General features: G+C 44.3%; 1 protein-coding gene across 2 annotated transcripts in view; it reads left to right on the forward strand.

The window, feature by feature from the left end:
* LOC119661170 overlaps nt 1–12,854 on the forward strand; it is a 283,268-nt gene extending 270,414 nt beyond the window's left edge. For both annotated transcript variants that reach the window (XM_038070385.1, XM_038070386.1), the window contains exons 8-9: nt 2,073–2,205; nt 12,171–12,854. In XM_038070385.1, the coding sequence (XP_037926313.1) occupies nt 2,073–2,205; nt 12,171–12,202 (165 nt within the window). In that variant the 3' untranslated portion in view covers nt 12,203–12,854. The remainder of the gene's footprint in view (nt 1–2,072; nt 2,206–12,170) is intronic.
* The last annotated feature ends 6,814 nt before the right edge of the window (nt 12,855–19,668 follow it).

A 19,668-nucleotide genomic window follows, 5' to 3' on the forward strand; every position in this document is an offset into this window, starting at 1 on the left:
GAAGGTATTGTTATCAGAATATGGTCATATGGTATATCAAATAACAGGGCTTAATTAGCACTTTTTAAAATAAGCTTCGACTTCCGCCGGATCTTGCATTAGGCCTATATTCCTATATGAAAGCGAAGTGGGGACTTATACAGAAACGCCTCAAAAGGGGATGGATTTACTCCTAGCCCAAAATCGTAAGGCGCATTGTAGAACTCAAGGGCTTGAAGAGTCAGAAACACGAATTTGATATAATGAGGAAAGAATGGCTTTATTTCATCCGATCCTTCTGACACTCCTCTGAAAGTCATATTCATACTGCAAGTCACGGTTTATTATGCAACTGCATCGTCCAGCAAAATTAACTCTGATATTGATGTAGCAACAGTTCCATGTAAAAATATACGTTACGCCTCATTAGATGCTTAGGTTTTCTCCCCGTAATGCCAATTACCAGATGCATATGAAACTTTTGATATCCACATGATCGTTAGAGACCAGGAAAAACTGCAACAATGCAACCACGATGTATTCTAAACAGCTACATGACTACACCGTGTTTCTGCTACTTTTTCAGGCCTGCACACTCATTAGTGAATTAACAAAACGTCTGTGTTGAGTAACGATTATTTACGCCACCAATCAATACGATTTTATGGTTTTCCACCAAGTCAGATGTCACCTTTGCTGTTCAGTATTTTATTGGCCTGGCGAAGGCTTCCAATTTCATTAAAAACGAAAAGTTATCTGAGCCGAATAGTAATTGAGACAGATGTAGCACAAATACTGGTTAACCGAATGCCGGTTGGGTTTAAATCAAAATGAATTAAGACCCTGCATCGCAGCCTCTAGGCAGCTAGAAAGAATCACCTGAAGTTATTTGCCGTGGATGTCTTGAAGGCAAAGATGTGGAAATCCGCGTTTTGTAATTGTAGATTTGATTCGGTTTATCTTATTTTAAGTGTGCCTGTTTCTGATCGTGAGAGCCTTATCCACTGCGGAAGTCCATGTGTAGTATGCGCATTCACCCCTTTTCCATGCGTCTGTCAAAATTTCCCCAGAGGTCCCTATGTCGCGGGTCAAAATTCATAAATCAGCTTTCTCGCGTTTAATGAATATAATGTAATATGAGAGTCGTTTCGCAACCTGCCCAGGTCTTCCTGTTTGATCATTAACTGAATTGTCCGTTGCACGTATGAAGGCTTTTATTTTCTCAGTTCGCCTGTCAACACAAATTTCCTGAGTGTGTCAACTTTACCGTGTACACATGTTCATCACCTGTAAAGTGCAATTAAACTTCGATTCGAAGGAGCGTCATGCAAACCGTATGGAACGCATGAATGCAGTTCTCTCTAGCCATATGGTCAGGGAACTAGCTTTATGGGAATGCACTTAACCCTTCTCTTCGAAATCGGAAGAAAGGCAAGTAGGAAAGTTGGCTAACCAGGAAAGTTCTTTGTGGACATCGAAGTTCACACTGTAACGAGAACAAGGAAGGGGCTAGGTGTAGTGCAAGGAAAGGGTGGCTGCCTAGCCTGTCACACCTAGGGTCACCCACAACCCGACCTTTCTGACTTAAACATCGACCAAACCCTACCAATTCTTTCCCCAAGGGGTTAAAATAGTCTTTAATTGCCTTTCGCGGATATTTTTAATGTTTCCCAGTCGCGTTGATCTCTTGTTAATTACATTAATTAATTTCAACAGATTGAAGGTCGAGTAGAGAAACATAGATATCTGGAAACGTGCGAAACTGCTCCAGGCTGCGGACATATGCCTGCATGCAAACTACCCACTCTAACGTCTGACTCGGTCTGTTCTGTCGCTCTGGCCACAAGTTGGAATGTTAGCAATGCAAAATGTTTAATACAACATGGAAATGTTACTAAACAACATAACCGAACATGTCAGCTGTTGATACTAATTAACTGGTCGACATGTTGCTGCGCTACGACAGCAAAGTGCTAATGCGATTATGATTAGGTGTACAGATCGCTTTAATTTAATCAAATAATTAGAAAGCTAACGTGTTCATTTATATTTTCCCAATAAAAATTGTTGATTTTCCTTTTTCATCTTTACAGGGGCAACGGTATCAGGAACATAAGATTTGCGGCACCAATAATTTAAGCTATCATTCTTGGTGCCAGATGAGAAGAGAGTCTTGCAATACAGGATTTTATATTGATGTCAAGCATGTGGGCACGTGTCATAAAAGTAAGTATGATTTTAAAGGATTTTTGTGCATCGGTCATTATATATTGTATATTTGATTTGTTTTATAAAACATCAATCTACCGCAAGTTAATAACAACGCAAACAAATTTGATTCAGTACCAAAAATATCCACATTAACCTTTTTTCCAAAGTGAAAATGGCGCAGTAGTAAATAGGCACCCTTTTTTTGGGTAAAGTAGGTGAATGCATTTACGCACACAGGGTTGGACTCCCGGTTCTGTACGTCGTCGGACTACCAACTAAACACCTCCCAATCGCTAGAGAGCTAGCCTGGAACTGTTTGTCACATTATTTAGGGCCAATCCTCTCTCTCTCCTTCAAATCAGGGAATTCCTTTCGCCAACGAAAGGGGACAGGAGGAAGGGAACTGTCAGTTCAATGAACTCCCTGACATCCGGCTCCACCACCGGTCGAGAGCTATCTTCTTAGCAACGAGAAGGGCCCGAACGTAATGGACAACACGCCTCCACCTGTGAGCACTGCTCAGCATCTCTTTGACAATGTTGTCTGGAGAAAGATCCCTTGTGTTTAAATAGAGCTACTGACGAATCCCACCCCACCTTCCACAAGAAAAAAAAGTGTGGTGGGCATCGTCCACAACTCCATTGCAAAACACACAATCCGGAGATCGCTAGTTTCCAATCTCACAGATGCCACCCTCAAAGCTTCCAGTCTCTATACTTGCGCGAGACGTTTACGATATACCTCCTTGTTAAGAGCGTCAGTCCATACCTCTGCACTGTAGAGCAGGACACACTGCGTTTAACTCATCAGGAGACGTTGCCTACTATACGTAGACCCCCAATGTTTGCCATTAGCCTACTTAACACTGAAACTCCAGCTGCAACCTTGTTCGCTACTGCTTTGCTCAAAAAAGCTCATCTTTGAGTCAAGACTCAACCCGAGGTACTTTACCGCTGGGTTTGACTGGGTCGGGGTTGGAATTCTCTTTTTAGTCAGGATGAATACTTCGATTTTTTCCAGTGAAAGGTTGAAATATATACCGAGTCTGCTTTGCGCCCATTCGACAGTGCGTCCAGCAACAAGCGCCGCGACATCATCTGCATAGCCGACCAGGCGTGACTCTTCTGGCATATTGAGTTTAAGTAGGCTATCATAGGTAGGATGGTTCCTTGTGCTACCCCCGACGTGACCTCCATCTTTTTTTGACCCTCCGTTGAACATATTGTCCAGTGTGCGTAGAATGTCTTTGAAAATATTGTCTAGTGTCCGTGAAATGTCTTTCCATCTTACGGAATTAAAGGCGTTTCTGACGTCAAGCGTTACGAGGAGCACCACCCGTCGAGTTCGGTGGCTATGTGCCTCCGCTCGTCGAACGGCACCCACGACTTGCTTGACAGCATCAACTGTGGATCTCCCTGATATAAAACCAAACTGCCGGGGAGATAAATCTCCAGCAGCGCGTATTGCTTCAATGAGCCTGTTCCAGCTCTTTTATAGAGAAAAGTGCACAGTCATCTGCGCTCTCCGCTCCGACGTCACGGGGTGCGCAGGGAATTGTGTCCTTACAATGCGGTGCATCTGCTCGGCCTTAAGTGAACAGGCTTTCCGCAGGGCCCCGATTTTTCAGGTTACCAGTTTGTAACCAAGTACCCACGGGTCCCCATTCACCTCGTCAACCAGATCTTGCCAGCATCGAGCTTCGCGCTTGTTTATTCTGCTACGGAGTCCCTTTTTAGCTGATTTGTACTCTGTCATTATAGTATATGCCTTCTCCCGGTTGCTTAGACGTTGTGTTAAGCGGCGAAGCTCGTGACACACCTTCCGGAGCTCTCGATGCCCTCTTGGGCATGCAGCCTCCGCAGACCGTCGTTATCAGGTTCATAACTGAATTTACGACAGTGCCAGCTGCGGCGCCACCGCCCCCAGGAGTACCCTCCAGCGCGGCCCCACCTGTTCCAAGAGTTTCGACAAACTTCCCGGTGTTTACTTTCGCGACGTTTCATGTAGAGAAAAATCGCCAGGGTGGCGCACACCGAGAGTTTGTGTCCACCACTTCGAAGGCAATGTATTTGTGGTCCCTTGCCGAAAAGTCTTCCAGAATTCGTCACCCGTCTACCAGCGAAACCTGTGATTCCGACCCGAAGGTTACGTCGGGAATGCTTCACTCGCAGCCAGGGACGTTGTGATGAGGCATGCCCTAGCATTGTAGTCACGCCGACCAGGGTCCGCCCATCTGTGCCTAAGATAGCGTCCTCTAAAGCATCAAGTCTGTGTCGAAAGTCCGACATCGTCTCATTCGGCGTAAGATAGACAATAAAAAACTTTATCCCTGAACACCGAATCCAGACAAAGCCGTCCCCTGGGCTTTGGGTGAGAACCCTAGGGGTGCCGTCCTGGACCCAGATGGCAGCGGTACCTGTTATGTCAAGGTGCCATGAAACTGGGTCCTTGTTTTGGTACTACTCACTGATGAGTACTAAATCAGCTTTGGTATCCGCAGCGAACTTTGCTAGCAACTCGTGAACGGTTGCATTCCGGTGCACATTGATTTATAGGATGCGAATCATATTGACCGTGTGCTAGCTCTTTTCAATTCTGCTCTGAAAACTGGACATCGCCCTGAGCGCGCAGTGTGTAACATTTAGTTGGGGCGGCCCGGATTCGTATCCTACACACTACCCAACCAATTCTTATTTTCCCGTTGTTTAGAAGCTTCCTCGCGGATTGCTCGGCAACTTCCACCACAACGAGTTTTTGGCCTTGGCAGTTCGCAGAGGTGATACAAATCCGAACATTGGTTACCTCCGGACATTCGCGTTTGATGGCCTCTTCTACCTCATTTTTTCTGTGAGACAGTCAAGGTCACGGACTTCCAAAGAACATGTCGGTTCCAGGCTGGAAATCAAAGCTTTTTCTCCCAGAAGCCCCTTGATTGCTTCACAGAACGTAACTTTATTTATTGTCTTAGGGCCTAGTTGGACTAGGACTCCACCAGCCTTCGTTTTACGAATGGAAGACACTTCTGCTCCGTTACCTTCGGGGCACCCTTTAAAAATTGTCATTTTAACATAGCAAAGAATATACCTAGGGACTAATATTCATTATCAAAGCGACATATGATGGCGCAAAATATCACGTGCTGCACCAAGGTAAAATCTCGGAGGGTTTCGGGGTCCAAAGCGAACTCCGGTCCAAATGGCTCTGGATTTGTAAAGGGAGGCAAGTAGAGTTGGACTGAAAGTTACTGAGTTACTGAGAGTTACCGTCCTCTTTCTGTCTGCATTAATGGACAGAGCATCGAAGGCATCCATCAATTTGTATATCTAGGGAGCGTGGTTTTTGCCGACGCGTTAGCGCTAGATCCGCTTCCTGTATCCAATCTAAAGTCTGGAAATTCAGTTATCTCAACACCGAGTTGAGACTGTTTTGTCCTAGTATTCTTTCTGTATTGCTATATGGGAGCGACACATGGAAAGTGAACCTCATTGTTACTCAAAACTCCAACCCTTCGTGAACCCTTACCTACGTCGTATCATCGGAGTCCGCTGACCTGACACTATCTCACTATCTTGGTCACCGTTCAGGCCAGGCACTCGTATGCATTGTGATCGGAAGGGGAAGTGGCAGTGAATGGAACACATATCCCACCTCCTCAAGGACACGTACCGGAGAATAGTAGAGGGAGAGTGCGAGCACCTGAAGAAGTCCCGGGGGTGAGCTAAAGTGCGTTTCAAGTAACCACGAACGATCGCGCAGAAGTATGGTTAACGCACTATACTCCACCAATTATATATTGAACAGCACCGATTTCGGGTTAAATCAATGAAAGTTACCCAGAACTTTCTTCAAGCTACGAAGCGAAGTCGCATAAGACTTTGATATTATATCCTATATCTTCCCGTGGTACTAGGATGAACTTAAGGGGGGTTTTACAGCCAATTACTAACAATTATAGTAATAAACTTTATTTGATATCGGTAGGTAGGGTAGCGTATTTTGGAGCCTAGGCACCATATAAAAGCAACCTGTTGATTTTTCTTAGAGTTTTCGGTTGGGTACTTTCTGGGAATAGGTCTGTTCGAAAAACTGATCATTTTCAAACTCCCGCGTTTTCCATCTTTCCGACAAATGTCAAAACTAAGACCGGCTTCGGAAAGTATTTACCAAGACTTTTCATTTGATCCCCACATGGCTATATTTGATGAAAAAAAATGTACACCCCCTTTTGCATGCATGGGCCTCCTTAAATTCGACGTAGAATTATGTAACTCACTGTATGCGTGAGCGTTAACAGTTCCCACCTTTACACCAAATGTGGTGTCAATGGCTACAACTGTCTCTGAGAAAAAATGCGTGTGACAGACGGACAGAGCCTGTTGTCAGATCTTCCATCAGGTGTGATCCCAGGTGGCATCGAATTTAAGGGGGGTCCCCATAGGGGCATACCTATTGATGTCTAAATATGTGTCCATGCACTTTTATTTTCTTACTGTGCACGGGCTAGTGTTTGCTCATCTCTAGGATGTGGACCAAAACATGTTATGGGAAGGGTACCCAGAAAATAAAACCAACATGGACGAATTGAGAAGAAGTAAAATTACGGTGCAGGGGCTCTGAACCCCAGTACCGGCGGCTTTTGGCAGTGTTCAAGCGGGCTCCCGGTCGTCGATATCCCTCGACCGCAATGGATCAGTGGTGGATAACTAGGCCACCGTGGCATCTAAGGCTACAAGTATTTATATTTGGAGAAGGATGTGTTCAAGAACGGACATAGCTGGCCAAAAAACACCAGAACACTGAAAGGTCAAAGCAGACAACGCGCGCTTGCAAACAAACGACTGTATCGGCAGGAATTTTTCGAATTCACCTTTCGGAAGGTCCGTGTTTTGTTTGGGAAGAAATGAAGATTTTTTTAAGACAAAAAAAATCGATTTTTTTCCCTCTACACTATACTCTCGCCTTAAAGAATGTGGCGAAATCGGCAGTGAAGTTCCACCTGTATCTGAGTCCCGCTCTACACCATTATCAGAAATTCACGTGTCATTTAACCAGTGCGTAGGTCCGCATTAGAACCTGAAATGCAAAAAAAACGATTGCTTAATGTTAAGCAAATACTGCAAATGTGAAGTTAAAAATAAAAATAAATAAACAGAAAGTTTGTGACCTGGATGCCTGCCTGTCTGTCTGTCCGTTCACTTTGTTATTTTTTTAAGGAAGTAGAAGACTCTTACCAGAACACGCCAGTAAGTCACCAAAGCCACCAACGAGTCCCCCTCCCCCCTACACTTTTGAACCAACAAGCTAGGTCTCTTTTCTTCTATCCGCGGGTTTCGTAACCACGCCTTCCGGACTTCTTCCGCTTTTTGCAGTTTCTCGTAAATTGCTGCAATCATGGAGTTGACCATATCGCAATCCACCTGACAAGCTACCATTCTCCCGACAAAATTTTCCGGAGATAGCACTTCATCTACAGTTTCCTCTGGGTTCTTTCTTTCTTCCACAAACCTCGGCCATAGCAAGAATACGTGCTCTAGATTCCCCGGGAGCTCATCGCAGTTTGGACATTCACACCAAGTTAAACCTATAAATATATCTACGGTAACCTCCATGGCCAGTGAGAAACTGGATGAGATTATAATTGATCTCCCCCAACCTGTAACTCCAACAACCCTTTTTTGACTGGTCTCATCCATTTGCTTATGGATCTCTCCCTTTCGGCTTTTTTCACCTGCTATAAAGTATAATGTGTAACATGTTCATCATTTCGTCTACCAGGATATCAATCGGCATTATTCCCGAAGTGACAAACGCCGCGTCATCTGAAATGGTCCTGAAGGCAGAACACACCCTTAGGACTGTACGTCTGTGAACCGTGAACCGTGGTGTGAGGCCCCAAGAAAAACCAGTTCCAAAATTAATCAGCCTGCCGGCCTTTAAGGTTTTCGAGATAATAGTGTTCAAATGATCTCTGATCAAACATGTCCTCGTTATTTCCCTGCCTAAGAAGGTGATGGAGTTAGCATGGGCAAGGGTGTGATTACTAACTTTAATGAACAGGGGGTGTGATCCTGCTTCGCTTAAAGGATATAAATTGGGATTTTGTTGTGCTGATTGGAAGGCCCAATCTACGGGATTCATCAACAAAGAGATTAACCTGTCTTTGTAGACATTCGGAGGTCGAACTCCAATTGCCTTCGGTTGCCAAAATAAGGAAATCGTTCACATATTGGAAGATTTTAATACTATCAGAACGTTTATGGTGCGGAGCTGCTGTATAAAGGTTGAACAACATTGGACTTGAAACACATCCTTGAGGGATGCCAACGCTGTCCAGCCCTAATTGGAAGCGTCGATTGGACATTATCCTTGGCACCCATAGAACAATTTCAGCAGGAAAACGGAAACGTGACGTTATGTAACATAGAATCGCAAGATCCACCTTCTCGTAGACACTCTTTACATCCAGTACCACATCCAAAATCTGCTGACTCCTCCCCTTAGCTATCGAGATGTACAGGATAGGCGTAGCAGTTGGCCGACAGGACTTTGAATTCAATGAAATTATTGATACAAACCTTGATTATCGAATCAAACACATTAATGAGGCCGATATGACGGTAACTCGTCAAATGTTCAGGGCCCTTAAGAGCTTTGGGGATGGGTACCATCCGAATAAAGGACTAATCCATAGGTGGGATGTTAAGCCCCTCCCGCAAAGCCGAAAGAGCTTCAGGCGCCAACCAGCGTACATCTTGATAAGTGATGTTGTCAACACCAGGGGCAGGCACATTTATGCTTGAGCAAAACGGCAGTCAGCTCTTCTAGAGAGAAAGGCAAAGACACTGTGGGGTGTTTGAGGACATCAAGATGAGAACGAGATTGGGCTGTACTGCCCAGCTAGATAATCAAGATATTCCCAAATCTTCGTAGGATCCCAAGTTGGGGGCCTGTCACTAAGATAGCCACGAAATCCCTTCATAGATTTCTAGAAAGACATAACATCTTTTGTCTCAGATAAATCATACCAAATTCCACGCCAACACTTCCGCTTCGCGTTCGCGGCCACCATCCTCCACAATCGTTTGGCTGTTGGAACTTGTCCTAAACGTCTATACACGATTTGTTTCCTTTTAAAGTAGAACCTAAGCTCTGAAGCCCACGACACGACCGTTTCCAAAAGGTTCGTTAGAGTGGGAATATCATCTTGTGACGCTAAGTTGCAGACACGCGCCTTTAACCTACTCGAATCAATCTTGAATTTAGGAGACACATTAAGCACCTGCGTAGAGATGTAGATGGGAGTGTGGTGACTATTAGATATTTTTTCTGTAATCGGATTCGACTGCCAACATTGACTGGCAGAATTCACCAGAGCAATGTCCAGAACCGAGCCCAATTGGTTTCACATTGACGGTGGGTTGTAAAAAGTGGATCTACCATTATTAAGGAAGATAAATGAGGAATTGAGGATCGCACCCTCTATACATTTGCCTTTGCCATTGCTGAGGTAATCACACAGATTGATGGATCTGGCATTCAGATCCTCCGGGAATAAAAACATTGTTATAATATTCACAAAAAGTGAGGAGCCTCCCAATAGCCGTGCTGAAATCCCCGTTGGAGTTATTGGGAGGGATGTAAACCAAAACAACCACAAAATTGGAAAAGAGATTGATTGTCTCCGCTATGACGATTTCATAGTCTGATAGTCTGGCGGAAACGAATGGATATACGAAAAGCGAAAATTACAGGTTATTGTACGGAAGGTCGCGGTTAGAATCTCACTGGTGGCAGTGGAATTTGTATCGTCATTTGACGTCGGATACTAGTCGACTCAGTTGTGAATGAGCACCTGAGTCAAATCAGGGTAATAATCTCGGGCGAGCGCAATGCTAACCTCATTGCCTCCTATAGGGTACTATAATCCCGTAGTATACTGTTACGGTCTTGAATGAAGTGCTCTAACGCACTTCAAGGCCCTGATCCAATTGAATTGTTGCCTCAACGTTTATTATTATAAAAACGACACCATCATAGCTTGCCTTAGCTAGAAGGTTAAATCCAGAGATGAATTTAGAGTGAGGAGAATGGTTAAAAGTGTAGGTTTCCAACAGCGCAAGTTTATCAAAGCTGCTGCTATTAGCATAGTATTTTGATTTATTTGCCCTAAGGCTTCGAACGTTATATTGCAGTATCTTCACCAATGCTACAGCGAGAAATTAGGTGATCACTATCTAAGCCGGTCTGATTGAGAGTCTTCACCTGTTCCTTTTCAGGACATTGCCAAATTTAGCTGAGCCTCGGCAACCCGTTTATAGTCCAGAATGGTACTCTTGGCTCCCTTTACTAAGAAGAGAGGGGAACACACGATCATAGCAACCAATTTCAGGCATCTCCTATCCCTGGCGTTGTGGGAGTTTTCCCCGAACAGTAGGCACTTTCTGCGCTCACAGTTCCCAGTGCAGTTCTCAGCAGCACAATCCAAACATCTCGAAACTCGGGTCTTGCAAAATTTGTGTAAGTGGCCCGGTCTACCACAGTTAAAACACTGCGACGCCCTTAACTTCAACAACCTCCACCCTAGTGTAGGCAAAAAAGACATGATCTGGCAAGTCATTCCCCAGGAAAGTTACCTTGGGAGTGGTCGAAGGCAATCTAACACCACCCGGCTCAGGACTTTTAAGAGATAGTCTTTCAGCATCGACGATTTCAACCGACGATTCAGCATCCACAATCGTTTGTTTCCGTGTTATAGAAGAGTCCCATATTTCTGATCACCCCACACCTGTAGACGCTTCTAAAAGGTATAAACGCTCTAAAGCCCAGGAATGTCAAACGGGCATCCTGGACCAGCGTGTTGGCACCAACAGGCTCCTTGAGAAGGACTTTCACATTCCTCCAACTAGCTTGTACAGAACTGAGTACACTCTGAATGCGATTTGATTTCTTGATGAAACTGCAAAGAATTTAAGTTGAGAGGGGTAATTTTCACAATCTTGATTGACCCAAATGGGATAACTTTTTCTCTGGGTTGCAAAGTTATACAAGAGCGGGCCTATCACATTATTAATGCAAGCCTAGTCCACCGAATTCTGAGGAAGCAGAAGGGATGCATCCCAGCAACTGGCTTCAAAGATGGAGTACGAATCCCTCACAGGGATTGTTATCAATAATCACTATTTGGAAATTAAAACAAAAATTAGAATGGTTCAAATGTAAATAAATTCGTAGGGTTAGGGGAAAGCGACCAGTCGTTAGGTTTTTTTTTCATAAAATAAATAGAAAATGGAATAATTGGGATAGGGAATTGGTAAATTGAGAGCAGTATAATGAGAAAGAAAAGGGGTGTTAGGCACGGCGAAAACGAAGGAGTGTTGCATATTATTAAATGCATTCTTCCACTAACCAGAGTCAGATAATATGTATACCCTGTGGACCCTATGTCATCTAGAAATTCCTTCTCCAGTTTCGTAGCCACTTGTGCCCATTTGCAAATGTCGGAAGATGTAATTTGCCATTCTTCAATTCCTTTAGTGGATTGATTTGTAAACAATATCATAAGTGGAGGCAAAAAGCCAATTGATCTGAAGCACTACATCATATACTTGAGAAGTCGAGGCATTATCTGAACTCACAGAAGGAAGCATCTAGTTACGCAACCTATCTTGATTTACCTGCATAATTGTATTTAAACTGATCTTCTGACTGCGATTTCGTTATGTCTTTTGCATGGGCTTGAATACACAAAAGTACAAATGCACACTTGAGTGCATCTTGCAATCAATTATCGACGCTATCTGGTGTGCGTTCACCTGGATGAATAACAAATGCAATATATGCTCATGTGCGTACGAAATCAATTAACATTTGACACCTGGTTATTGCCCTGGTTATTGGTTGCTTTTAGCCATGCGCCCAAGTGCACATAAAACCAATCTTTTCACGGCATTTGCCTAATAAAATTCTTCTCCTCTTTCCAGGTTCCGCGCCCTCGAAGCCGAAGTACACTTAGCCACCCCGGAGCGGACGTCCTGTACATACCAATTACACTATCCCATCTAAATTGAACCTACACCTACGATGTTTCCGCGTACACAGATCCTTATCAAAATATTGTTAATTAAGTTTGCATAAAGGCGTGGACGCGTGCATTGCGTCCACCGAGTAACCACCGATTGGTAAAGAAACCACAGAACTGATTACAATTATTTATGAATTTCATCAAATCAAACAGAACAGTAAACGCAGTAACGATCTAAAGAGTAAAATTAGTGCAAATGAATTTATTTAAGATACAATTTTCTAACGTCTAAAGTAATATTATTTTATATTTATTGAATGGTCGCTATTTAAGGTGGAACTTTTGAGAATGGATCGGGAAATACTTCAGTCTTGGAAAGTATCTTTTTTGTCAAATACGGAATAAAGTTAAAATGTCGGCTAAGTTTTAAAGTGAAATTATTTATTATTTATTCTAGCACCGGAAAAACGGATTTATCAGTAGAATAATATATAATGGAATCGTATTTGGTAATTTTAGACCTTTAGCTACTCGGTGTTAACAGATCATAATGTAATGGAATCATTTAGATTAGTCTAAGCTGACTGATAGATTAACATGAACTTATAGAACGTACTAAATAAAAACATGTAGAACTTTGTGAGCATTTTCTTTCGATTTGTAGTTAAAGAGGCTCTGATTTTGATGCTTTCCCGCTTGATTGATTTTGAGGTTTTCTCAGGAATCTCTGCGCCCGTACAAGTCAGTCAATTATTACCCGAACGATTGCTTAGTAAAACGGGGGACATTTGAGAGAGCAAAAGCCGAAATTAGTGACCCTGACGTTTTCGTAGCGATTCGTTTTGGCGGACATTAGCACCTCCATTTTAGACGCAGACTTCCTATGCCACTATGGGCTCTTGGCGGACCTGCAGAACAAGGCATTAATGGAGCCCGCAGAGCCGTCAGGAAAAATTACCACCTGCGAAAACGGCACCCTTTCCACTGTTTTCGAAAACGTCGCCGAATATCGCAGCACCACATCAACATCACCGGCATCTTCTCTAAGATGCATCCTCTATCACCCCAGAAGCTAGCTGTTGCAAGGAACTGATTTACTGAAACTGGATATTTGCGGACCTTCCAGTAGCTGTTGTTGCTCTCCGCTTCATTTGGTTTCCAAGCCAAACGGCGAATGGGGCCTTACGGAAATTACATCTGAATGCTCAGACAATTCCCGATCGGTACCCTATTCCATTCATCCATGATTTCGCGCCTTCACTTACAAACTGTTGTATTTTCACAACCTTGGATATCCCGAAGGCAATCCGAAAACCACTACCTGCATACCTTTCGGACTCTTCGAATTCACCAGGATGACTTTCGGCTTGTGCAATGCTGCGCAGATACTCCAGAGATTCATCCACTCTGTCCTACGAAACTTAAACTTCTGTTTCGTATACATGGATGATGTTTTGGTCGCTTCTTCTTTCGAATCTGAGGAATTGGACCATTTCGAGTGCATTTTTCAACGTCTCCTTGAGGTCAGATTCTAAATGTTGAAAAATGTAGATTCCTACAAAACCAGGTGAAATGTCTCGGGCACATGATTACCCCTGAGGGAATCCAACCTGATCCGGACAAAGTTGAAGCAGTTAAGAACTTTCCCCTGCCAACCACGGTGAAGGATCCGCGAAGATTCTTGGGCATGTTAAACTTCTATCGTCGTGGCTTATCACCAAACAATCCTCCACGCTTACTTGTCCGGGTTCAAAACCAAAGACTGAGACGTTTGTTACGGTCAAACAACAGCTTGTTGATGCTACACTACTTACATTTCCTCCTTAGCTGTGTTCGTCGATGCCTGAGACCCCATGTTTACTGGCCAGAGTAGGGAATGGAGCCAGTTCATTCATTTGATCAAGGTCGTAATACATAACAATCGGTCCTTGGGCAACATTCAGAAACTGTTTTCCGTTTTAAAAGCTCCCAAGTACCGTGGCATACGCGCTTCGCGGAATCCGAACAAAGTCGGCTCAGAATCCTGGGGTTACGCCAAGGACAGAGTTTGCTAAGGAAACCAGAGACGGTGGAGTCTTTCCCCACTCTGGTTCGACCATGCATCAAACTAAGTGTGTTGCCTGGCGTTGAGGTCTCCACCGAGTACCAGGCTTTACATTATACTCCTGGGTATCAGGGACTCTTTCGGACAGTAGACGGCAGCAACAAATACCCAGAACTTTTGGAGGAGGAGGATCATCGAACATCGGCGAGTTGGAGGTCCCGCCAACTGATGACAACGGACAAATACTGCCACCACCAAGTATAGGAGAAACAGCCCGTGCAATTCATCGGCTAAAAAATCATAAGTCGCCAGGAGCCGATGGAATTACAGCCGAATTGCTTAAATATGGAGGCGACCAGTTACACCAAGTGGTTCATCAACTTGTGCTCAAGGTATGGGACAACGAATCAATGCCTGACGATTGGGAAAGAGGCATTATTTGTCTCATACATAAAAAGGGAGATATCACACAGTGCAGCAATTATAGAGGTACCACGTTGCTGAGTTCCATCTACAAGATATTCTCCGCTATCTTGCTAGATCGGATTGCCCCATACGCCCAGAACATCATTGGCCCATACCAAAGAGGCTTCACTCCAGGCAAATCAGCAACAGATCAGATTTTCTCTCTGAGGCAAGCAATGGAAGAATTGTTGGAATATGGACAACAGTTGCACCATCTGTTCATCGACTTTAAAGCCGCCAATGATAGCATAGCCAAGGTAAAACCGTATACGTAGGTATATGAGAGAATTCGGTATCCCGACGAAATTTATAAAACTGACTAAGCTGACCCTGACCGATGTGCGAGGCCAGATAAAAGCAGCAGGATCACTCTCAAGATCATTCGGTATCAACAACGGTCTACGACAAGGGGATGCCGTATTATGCGTCCTCTTTAACCTGGCCCTCGAGAAAGTGATCCGTGATGCTGAGGTAAATGCATGAGGTACGATCCTAAGTCCACCCAACTACTGGCCTATGCTGACGATCATGGGAAGAACCACCCGAGACGTACAAACTGCCTTCATCCAGATCGAGCAGGCGGCGATTTGTGCAAGATCTTGGGCTGCACAGCAATGAAGGCAAGACAAAATATATGGTGGCAACGTCAGCACCAAAAACCAACCAACCAACAACATCAAACCGCACTGGTCAAACGGGAAGAATAAAGATAGGAGAATACAACTTTGAGACCGTTGATAATTTCTCCTATCTACGGTCGAAAATCACAACCGAAAACAGCTACGACGATTAAATCGGCGAACGGTTGTTGTCAGCCAACAGAACCTATTTCAGCTTACAAAACTGTTTCGCTCGAAACGTCTCACCATAGGGTCAAAGCTCTTACTGTACAAGACAACGATCCTCCCAGTCCTCATGTATTCCTCGGAGACTTGGGTTTTTAGCGAGAAAAATTGCGAACTCTTAGCTGCGTTCGAAAGAAGAATCTTTCGAAGAATTCTTGGCCCCCTACATGAGGATGAACGGTTCCGTAGCCTACATAACGATGAAATCTATGAGCGATATCATAAAATCCCAAAATAATAAAACAATTCCAAGAAGGTGTGTATAGATCCGAGATAACGGTGCCGAATTAGATTTTCCTGAGTAATTAACTGAGGGATTCCCCGAAGAAGAAATTCGAATTTCAGGTAGGTAAAAACCAAGGAAAAATCATTCTCTGGTCATTCAAGTGTGAACATTTGACCAGTAAAAAAGACGTAAGGTATCAATAGAATTGGCTTTTAGGTGATTTTTGGTAAGTCCCTAGCAGAAATCGCTCGGATTACGGACCGCAGCAGATGTGCCGTCCGTAATGTTATTCGGGGTCCCGAAAATTATGGGAAGAAAATGTGTACATGGCGGCCAAGGGCAGTAAGTCCTCGGTCTTAACGGAGGATTATTATATTAACATCAAATTCTACGCTAACCGCACGGCAAATCGTGGGCAAGGCAGGCGTTGGCACTGCCATTAGAAATGTCCGAAACATTATTGCACGAGGAAAGCATCTTAAGCCCCACAAATTACAGAGAAAACCCCCTCTGACAGAAAAATACAAACTGACCACAACGGCTTTTGCAGAAATTCACTTGCGTTGGAAGAAAAAATGGCGCCGTGTAATTTTTACTGACGAGAAAAAATTTAACCTCGACGGACCCGACGGTTTCAGCTATTATTTCCATGATTTAAGGAAGGAAGAGAGAGTGATAAGCAAAAGACAGTTTGGTGGTGGAAGTGTAATGGTTTGGGCTGCTGTTGAATACAATGGGCGGTCAACTATTCGGTTTTTATGTGGGAAAATAGACAGCTCCCGGTATGTGCAAATGCTACGTGAGCAATTTGGGAGCAATCGCGGATCAGCTGTTCATTTTCCAGCAAGATAATGTTGCGATTCATAGTGCAAAGGTCGTTAAGCAGTATTTTCAGCAGCAACATACTGATTCTTTAGGGTAAGTGAGGGATCCTGAGTCCACATCCACTTGATGTTGGACCGGACCAAATGGAGAGCAACTTACTCTCACATTTTTTGGTTCTTTAGCTTTAGCCTAGCTTATGCTCAAACTATTGGCGGTTTCTTTTTGATTAATTCGCACCCTTGGTGTGTTTTTCCGAATATGTAAGGAGCGTTTTCCATCTCTTGCCACTCACCCTCGCGTTTCAGTCGTAGCAGCGGCCGCGTGCAAACGTGGCTCTCCGGATCTGAGAGTTGAATTATCACGGACTGAGCATCGAGGAACCAGAGCCGACTCCGGTCGGCAGGAAGCCGCAAGCAACATTTGGACTTCTACGGAGTCCATCATTATCGGCCGACGTTAGTCGGACAGGTAACTATTCGTTAATTATTTTTTATTTTTTTTCCCCAGGATGTCGACCTGGGTGAAGGTGAAGCGTAAGAAGCGCGCTACCACGCCGCTCGAAGACGACGCCGCGGAGGACATCGACACCGTGGAGAACGAAGAACAAACAACAGCAACCACTACGGACCGGAATGACCCAGCAGTAAGGATACAGTTCCTGATGACGCACATTCAGCACCTGAATATGACGATCCTAGAACTACGGAAAAAGGTGAACGGACTACTCCATCCACTTCTCAGCCCGTCTCCAACAAACCGTGCACTTCGAAGGCTATGTCAGCGAACACCGCCGCCGCGAGTACCGCCGACATCAGCACCGCCACGTCAAAGCCAGCAGCAGCCAGCAACAGGAAAGTGCGAATTCCGCCGATCATCCTATGCGAGGACGAGGCAGCACTGCCCACCATCATTTCAGAGCACCTCCAGTCGCTCCCAGACAAGTACACTTTAAAAAAGAATGGCGGTAAAAACAAAGTGCTCTTGAATTCACTGAGTGACTTCAACGAGACACGGGATTACCTTCCAAGGAAGGAGAAGAGCTTCATCTCCTACACCCCGAAGAGTTTGAAACCGGTTAACATGGTTATCCGGGGCTTGCATCGGTTCCATCCGAGAACCGACGTCATGACCGCTGTCGCGCAGGCCGGCTTATCTGAGGCCACAGACGTCAGGGAGTATGCGACGATACGCTCGCTACGAGAGAATCGTTCGCTCGACCTCTGGCTCATAACATTCTCACCAGGGTTCAACACGACGAAGCCCGCTTGTGTGAAAACATTTCTTAACACGCTCGTTAAATTCGAGCCTGTTAGGAACAAAGAAGTAATGCAGTGTAAGAACTGCCAGCGGATCGGCCACGCTGCGGTCAACTGCAGCATGCCCTACAGGTGTGTGAAGGGCGTCACTTCACACGCGCCAGGCAAATGCCTTAAAACGCAGGAGGAGAAACCCGCCTGCATCAATTGTGGTTCGACAGAACATCCGGCGAACTATAGAAAATGTTCCGCCTTCTTGAATTTCAAGAAGGGCGCTGGTCATCATCAATCTGCTAAAATAAGCCCTGGCGGCTCCTACGCCCAGGCTATCCAAGGCATCCCGTTGAGGAAAAGCCAGCAAACACCTGCTCAGACACCAGCCTCTAATGCACATGAGGTCATTAGTAGCAAGGCGCAGGAGCTGTTTAAATGCAGCCTGCCGGAACTCAGTCGCCAACTAAAGGCCTTTTTACCAGCCCTGTCCAGTTCCAAGGACATCTGGGAACAAAGGCTCCAAATGATTGCCTTTGTCGCGTCAATCTGCAAAGATTGAAGCTCCATTAGCAGTCCATTGACGGCTCCAAAATGGAATTTAATTGCCTGGCCTTACCCTGGTAAGTCCAGCAAGTAGTTTTTAAGTACTTTTAGTCGTAAGAGGTTTTTAATTGTCTTTCCTCTTTTTTCTTTCCTTTTATGTTTTAGGCAATATATTCGTTTAATTAGTTAGTCTAGTCTGTAAACTTTTCTTTTTTAGGTTATGATTTAGATAAGAGTTAACTCGTTAAGTCTTCCTTCATGTTTTATTTAATCATCCTCTGTGTCTGTAAATTCTGTTAGGCTAAGGTTTATATAAATAAAAAATTGTGTTTCTTGCCACTCACGGTCACGTTGCTCCCAGGGCAGAAGTGAGGCAGCGTCTGATGAGTTGCCTCTGCCCTGGACGGAACCGTTTGTCCTTATATTTTTTTTTTAACATACTGATGTCCTCGATTTCCCAGCGAGGTCTCGAGAATTGTTGGGGGCAGCTGACCCGAATCGTTTATGATGAATCAAAGCAATTTGAAGACGTAAACGAATTAAAAAAACGCTATTATTTCTGCATGGGGCCAAATTTCCAGAAAATATATAAGAAAATTGTTTAATAGTTTACCTAAAAGAATGGTAGAAATTATAAAAAAGAAAGGAGGCTCAATGAAATATTAAAATATCATAAAAGGAACCGGGTTTTATTATTTGAATTCCATTCTAAAATGCCTAAATATAAGGTGTCTTATCTTTTTGGGAGGTGAATTCTCGTTAGCGCCATACCATCGAAGACACCTCTCTCGCAATTTTTCCACGATCGATGCAACCCCATAACGATCGCGGATATCCTCATTTCGGATGTAATCAAAATATGTCACGCCACTAGTCCAACGTAACATCGTCGTCTCCATTACCGCAACACGTCATTCATTGTATTTTATAATCGGCCAACACTCAGAACCACAGAGAGCGACTGGACGGACGACATTGCGATAAATTTTAGATTTGAGACGTACGTTGATACGTCGATCACTAAGGACACCAGTTGTGGAACGCCACTTCATCCAGGTTGCGTTAATGCGTGAAGCAATTTCATAACGCAGCTCTCCATTGGCTGATAGCGTTGACCCGAGGTATTTAAATCGCTCAGTTCTGGGCAGATCACTGCTGCTGACAGTGATTGTGCCTGTTTCATGGGGATCGGTCGTCAAAAATTCAGTTTTGTTTAAATTCAATCTGAGAACGTGTTGCATGAGGCGATCATTCCAGCT

The sequence above is a fragment of the Hermetia illucens genome, chromosome 1 (genome assembly GCF_905115235.1).
Source record: "Hermetia illucens chromosome 1, iHerIll2.2.curated.20191125, whole genome shotgun sequence".
Taxonomy (NCBI): domain Eukaryota; kingdom Metazoa; phylum Arthropoda; class Insecta; order Diptera; family Stratiomyidae; genus Hermetia; species Hermetia illucens.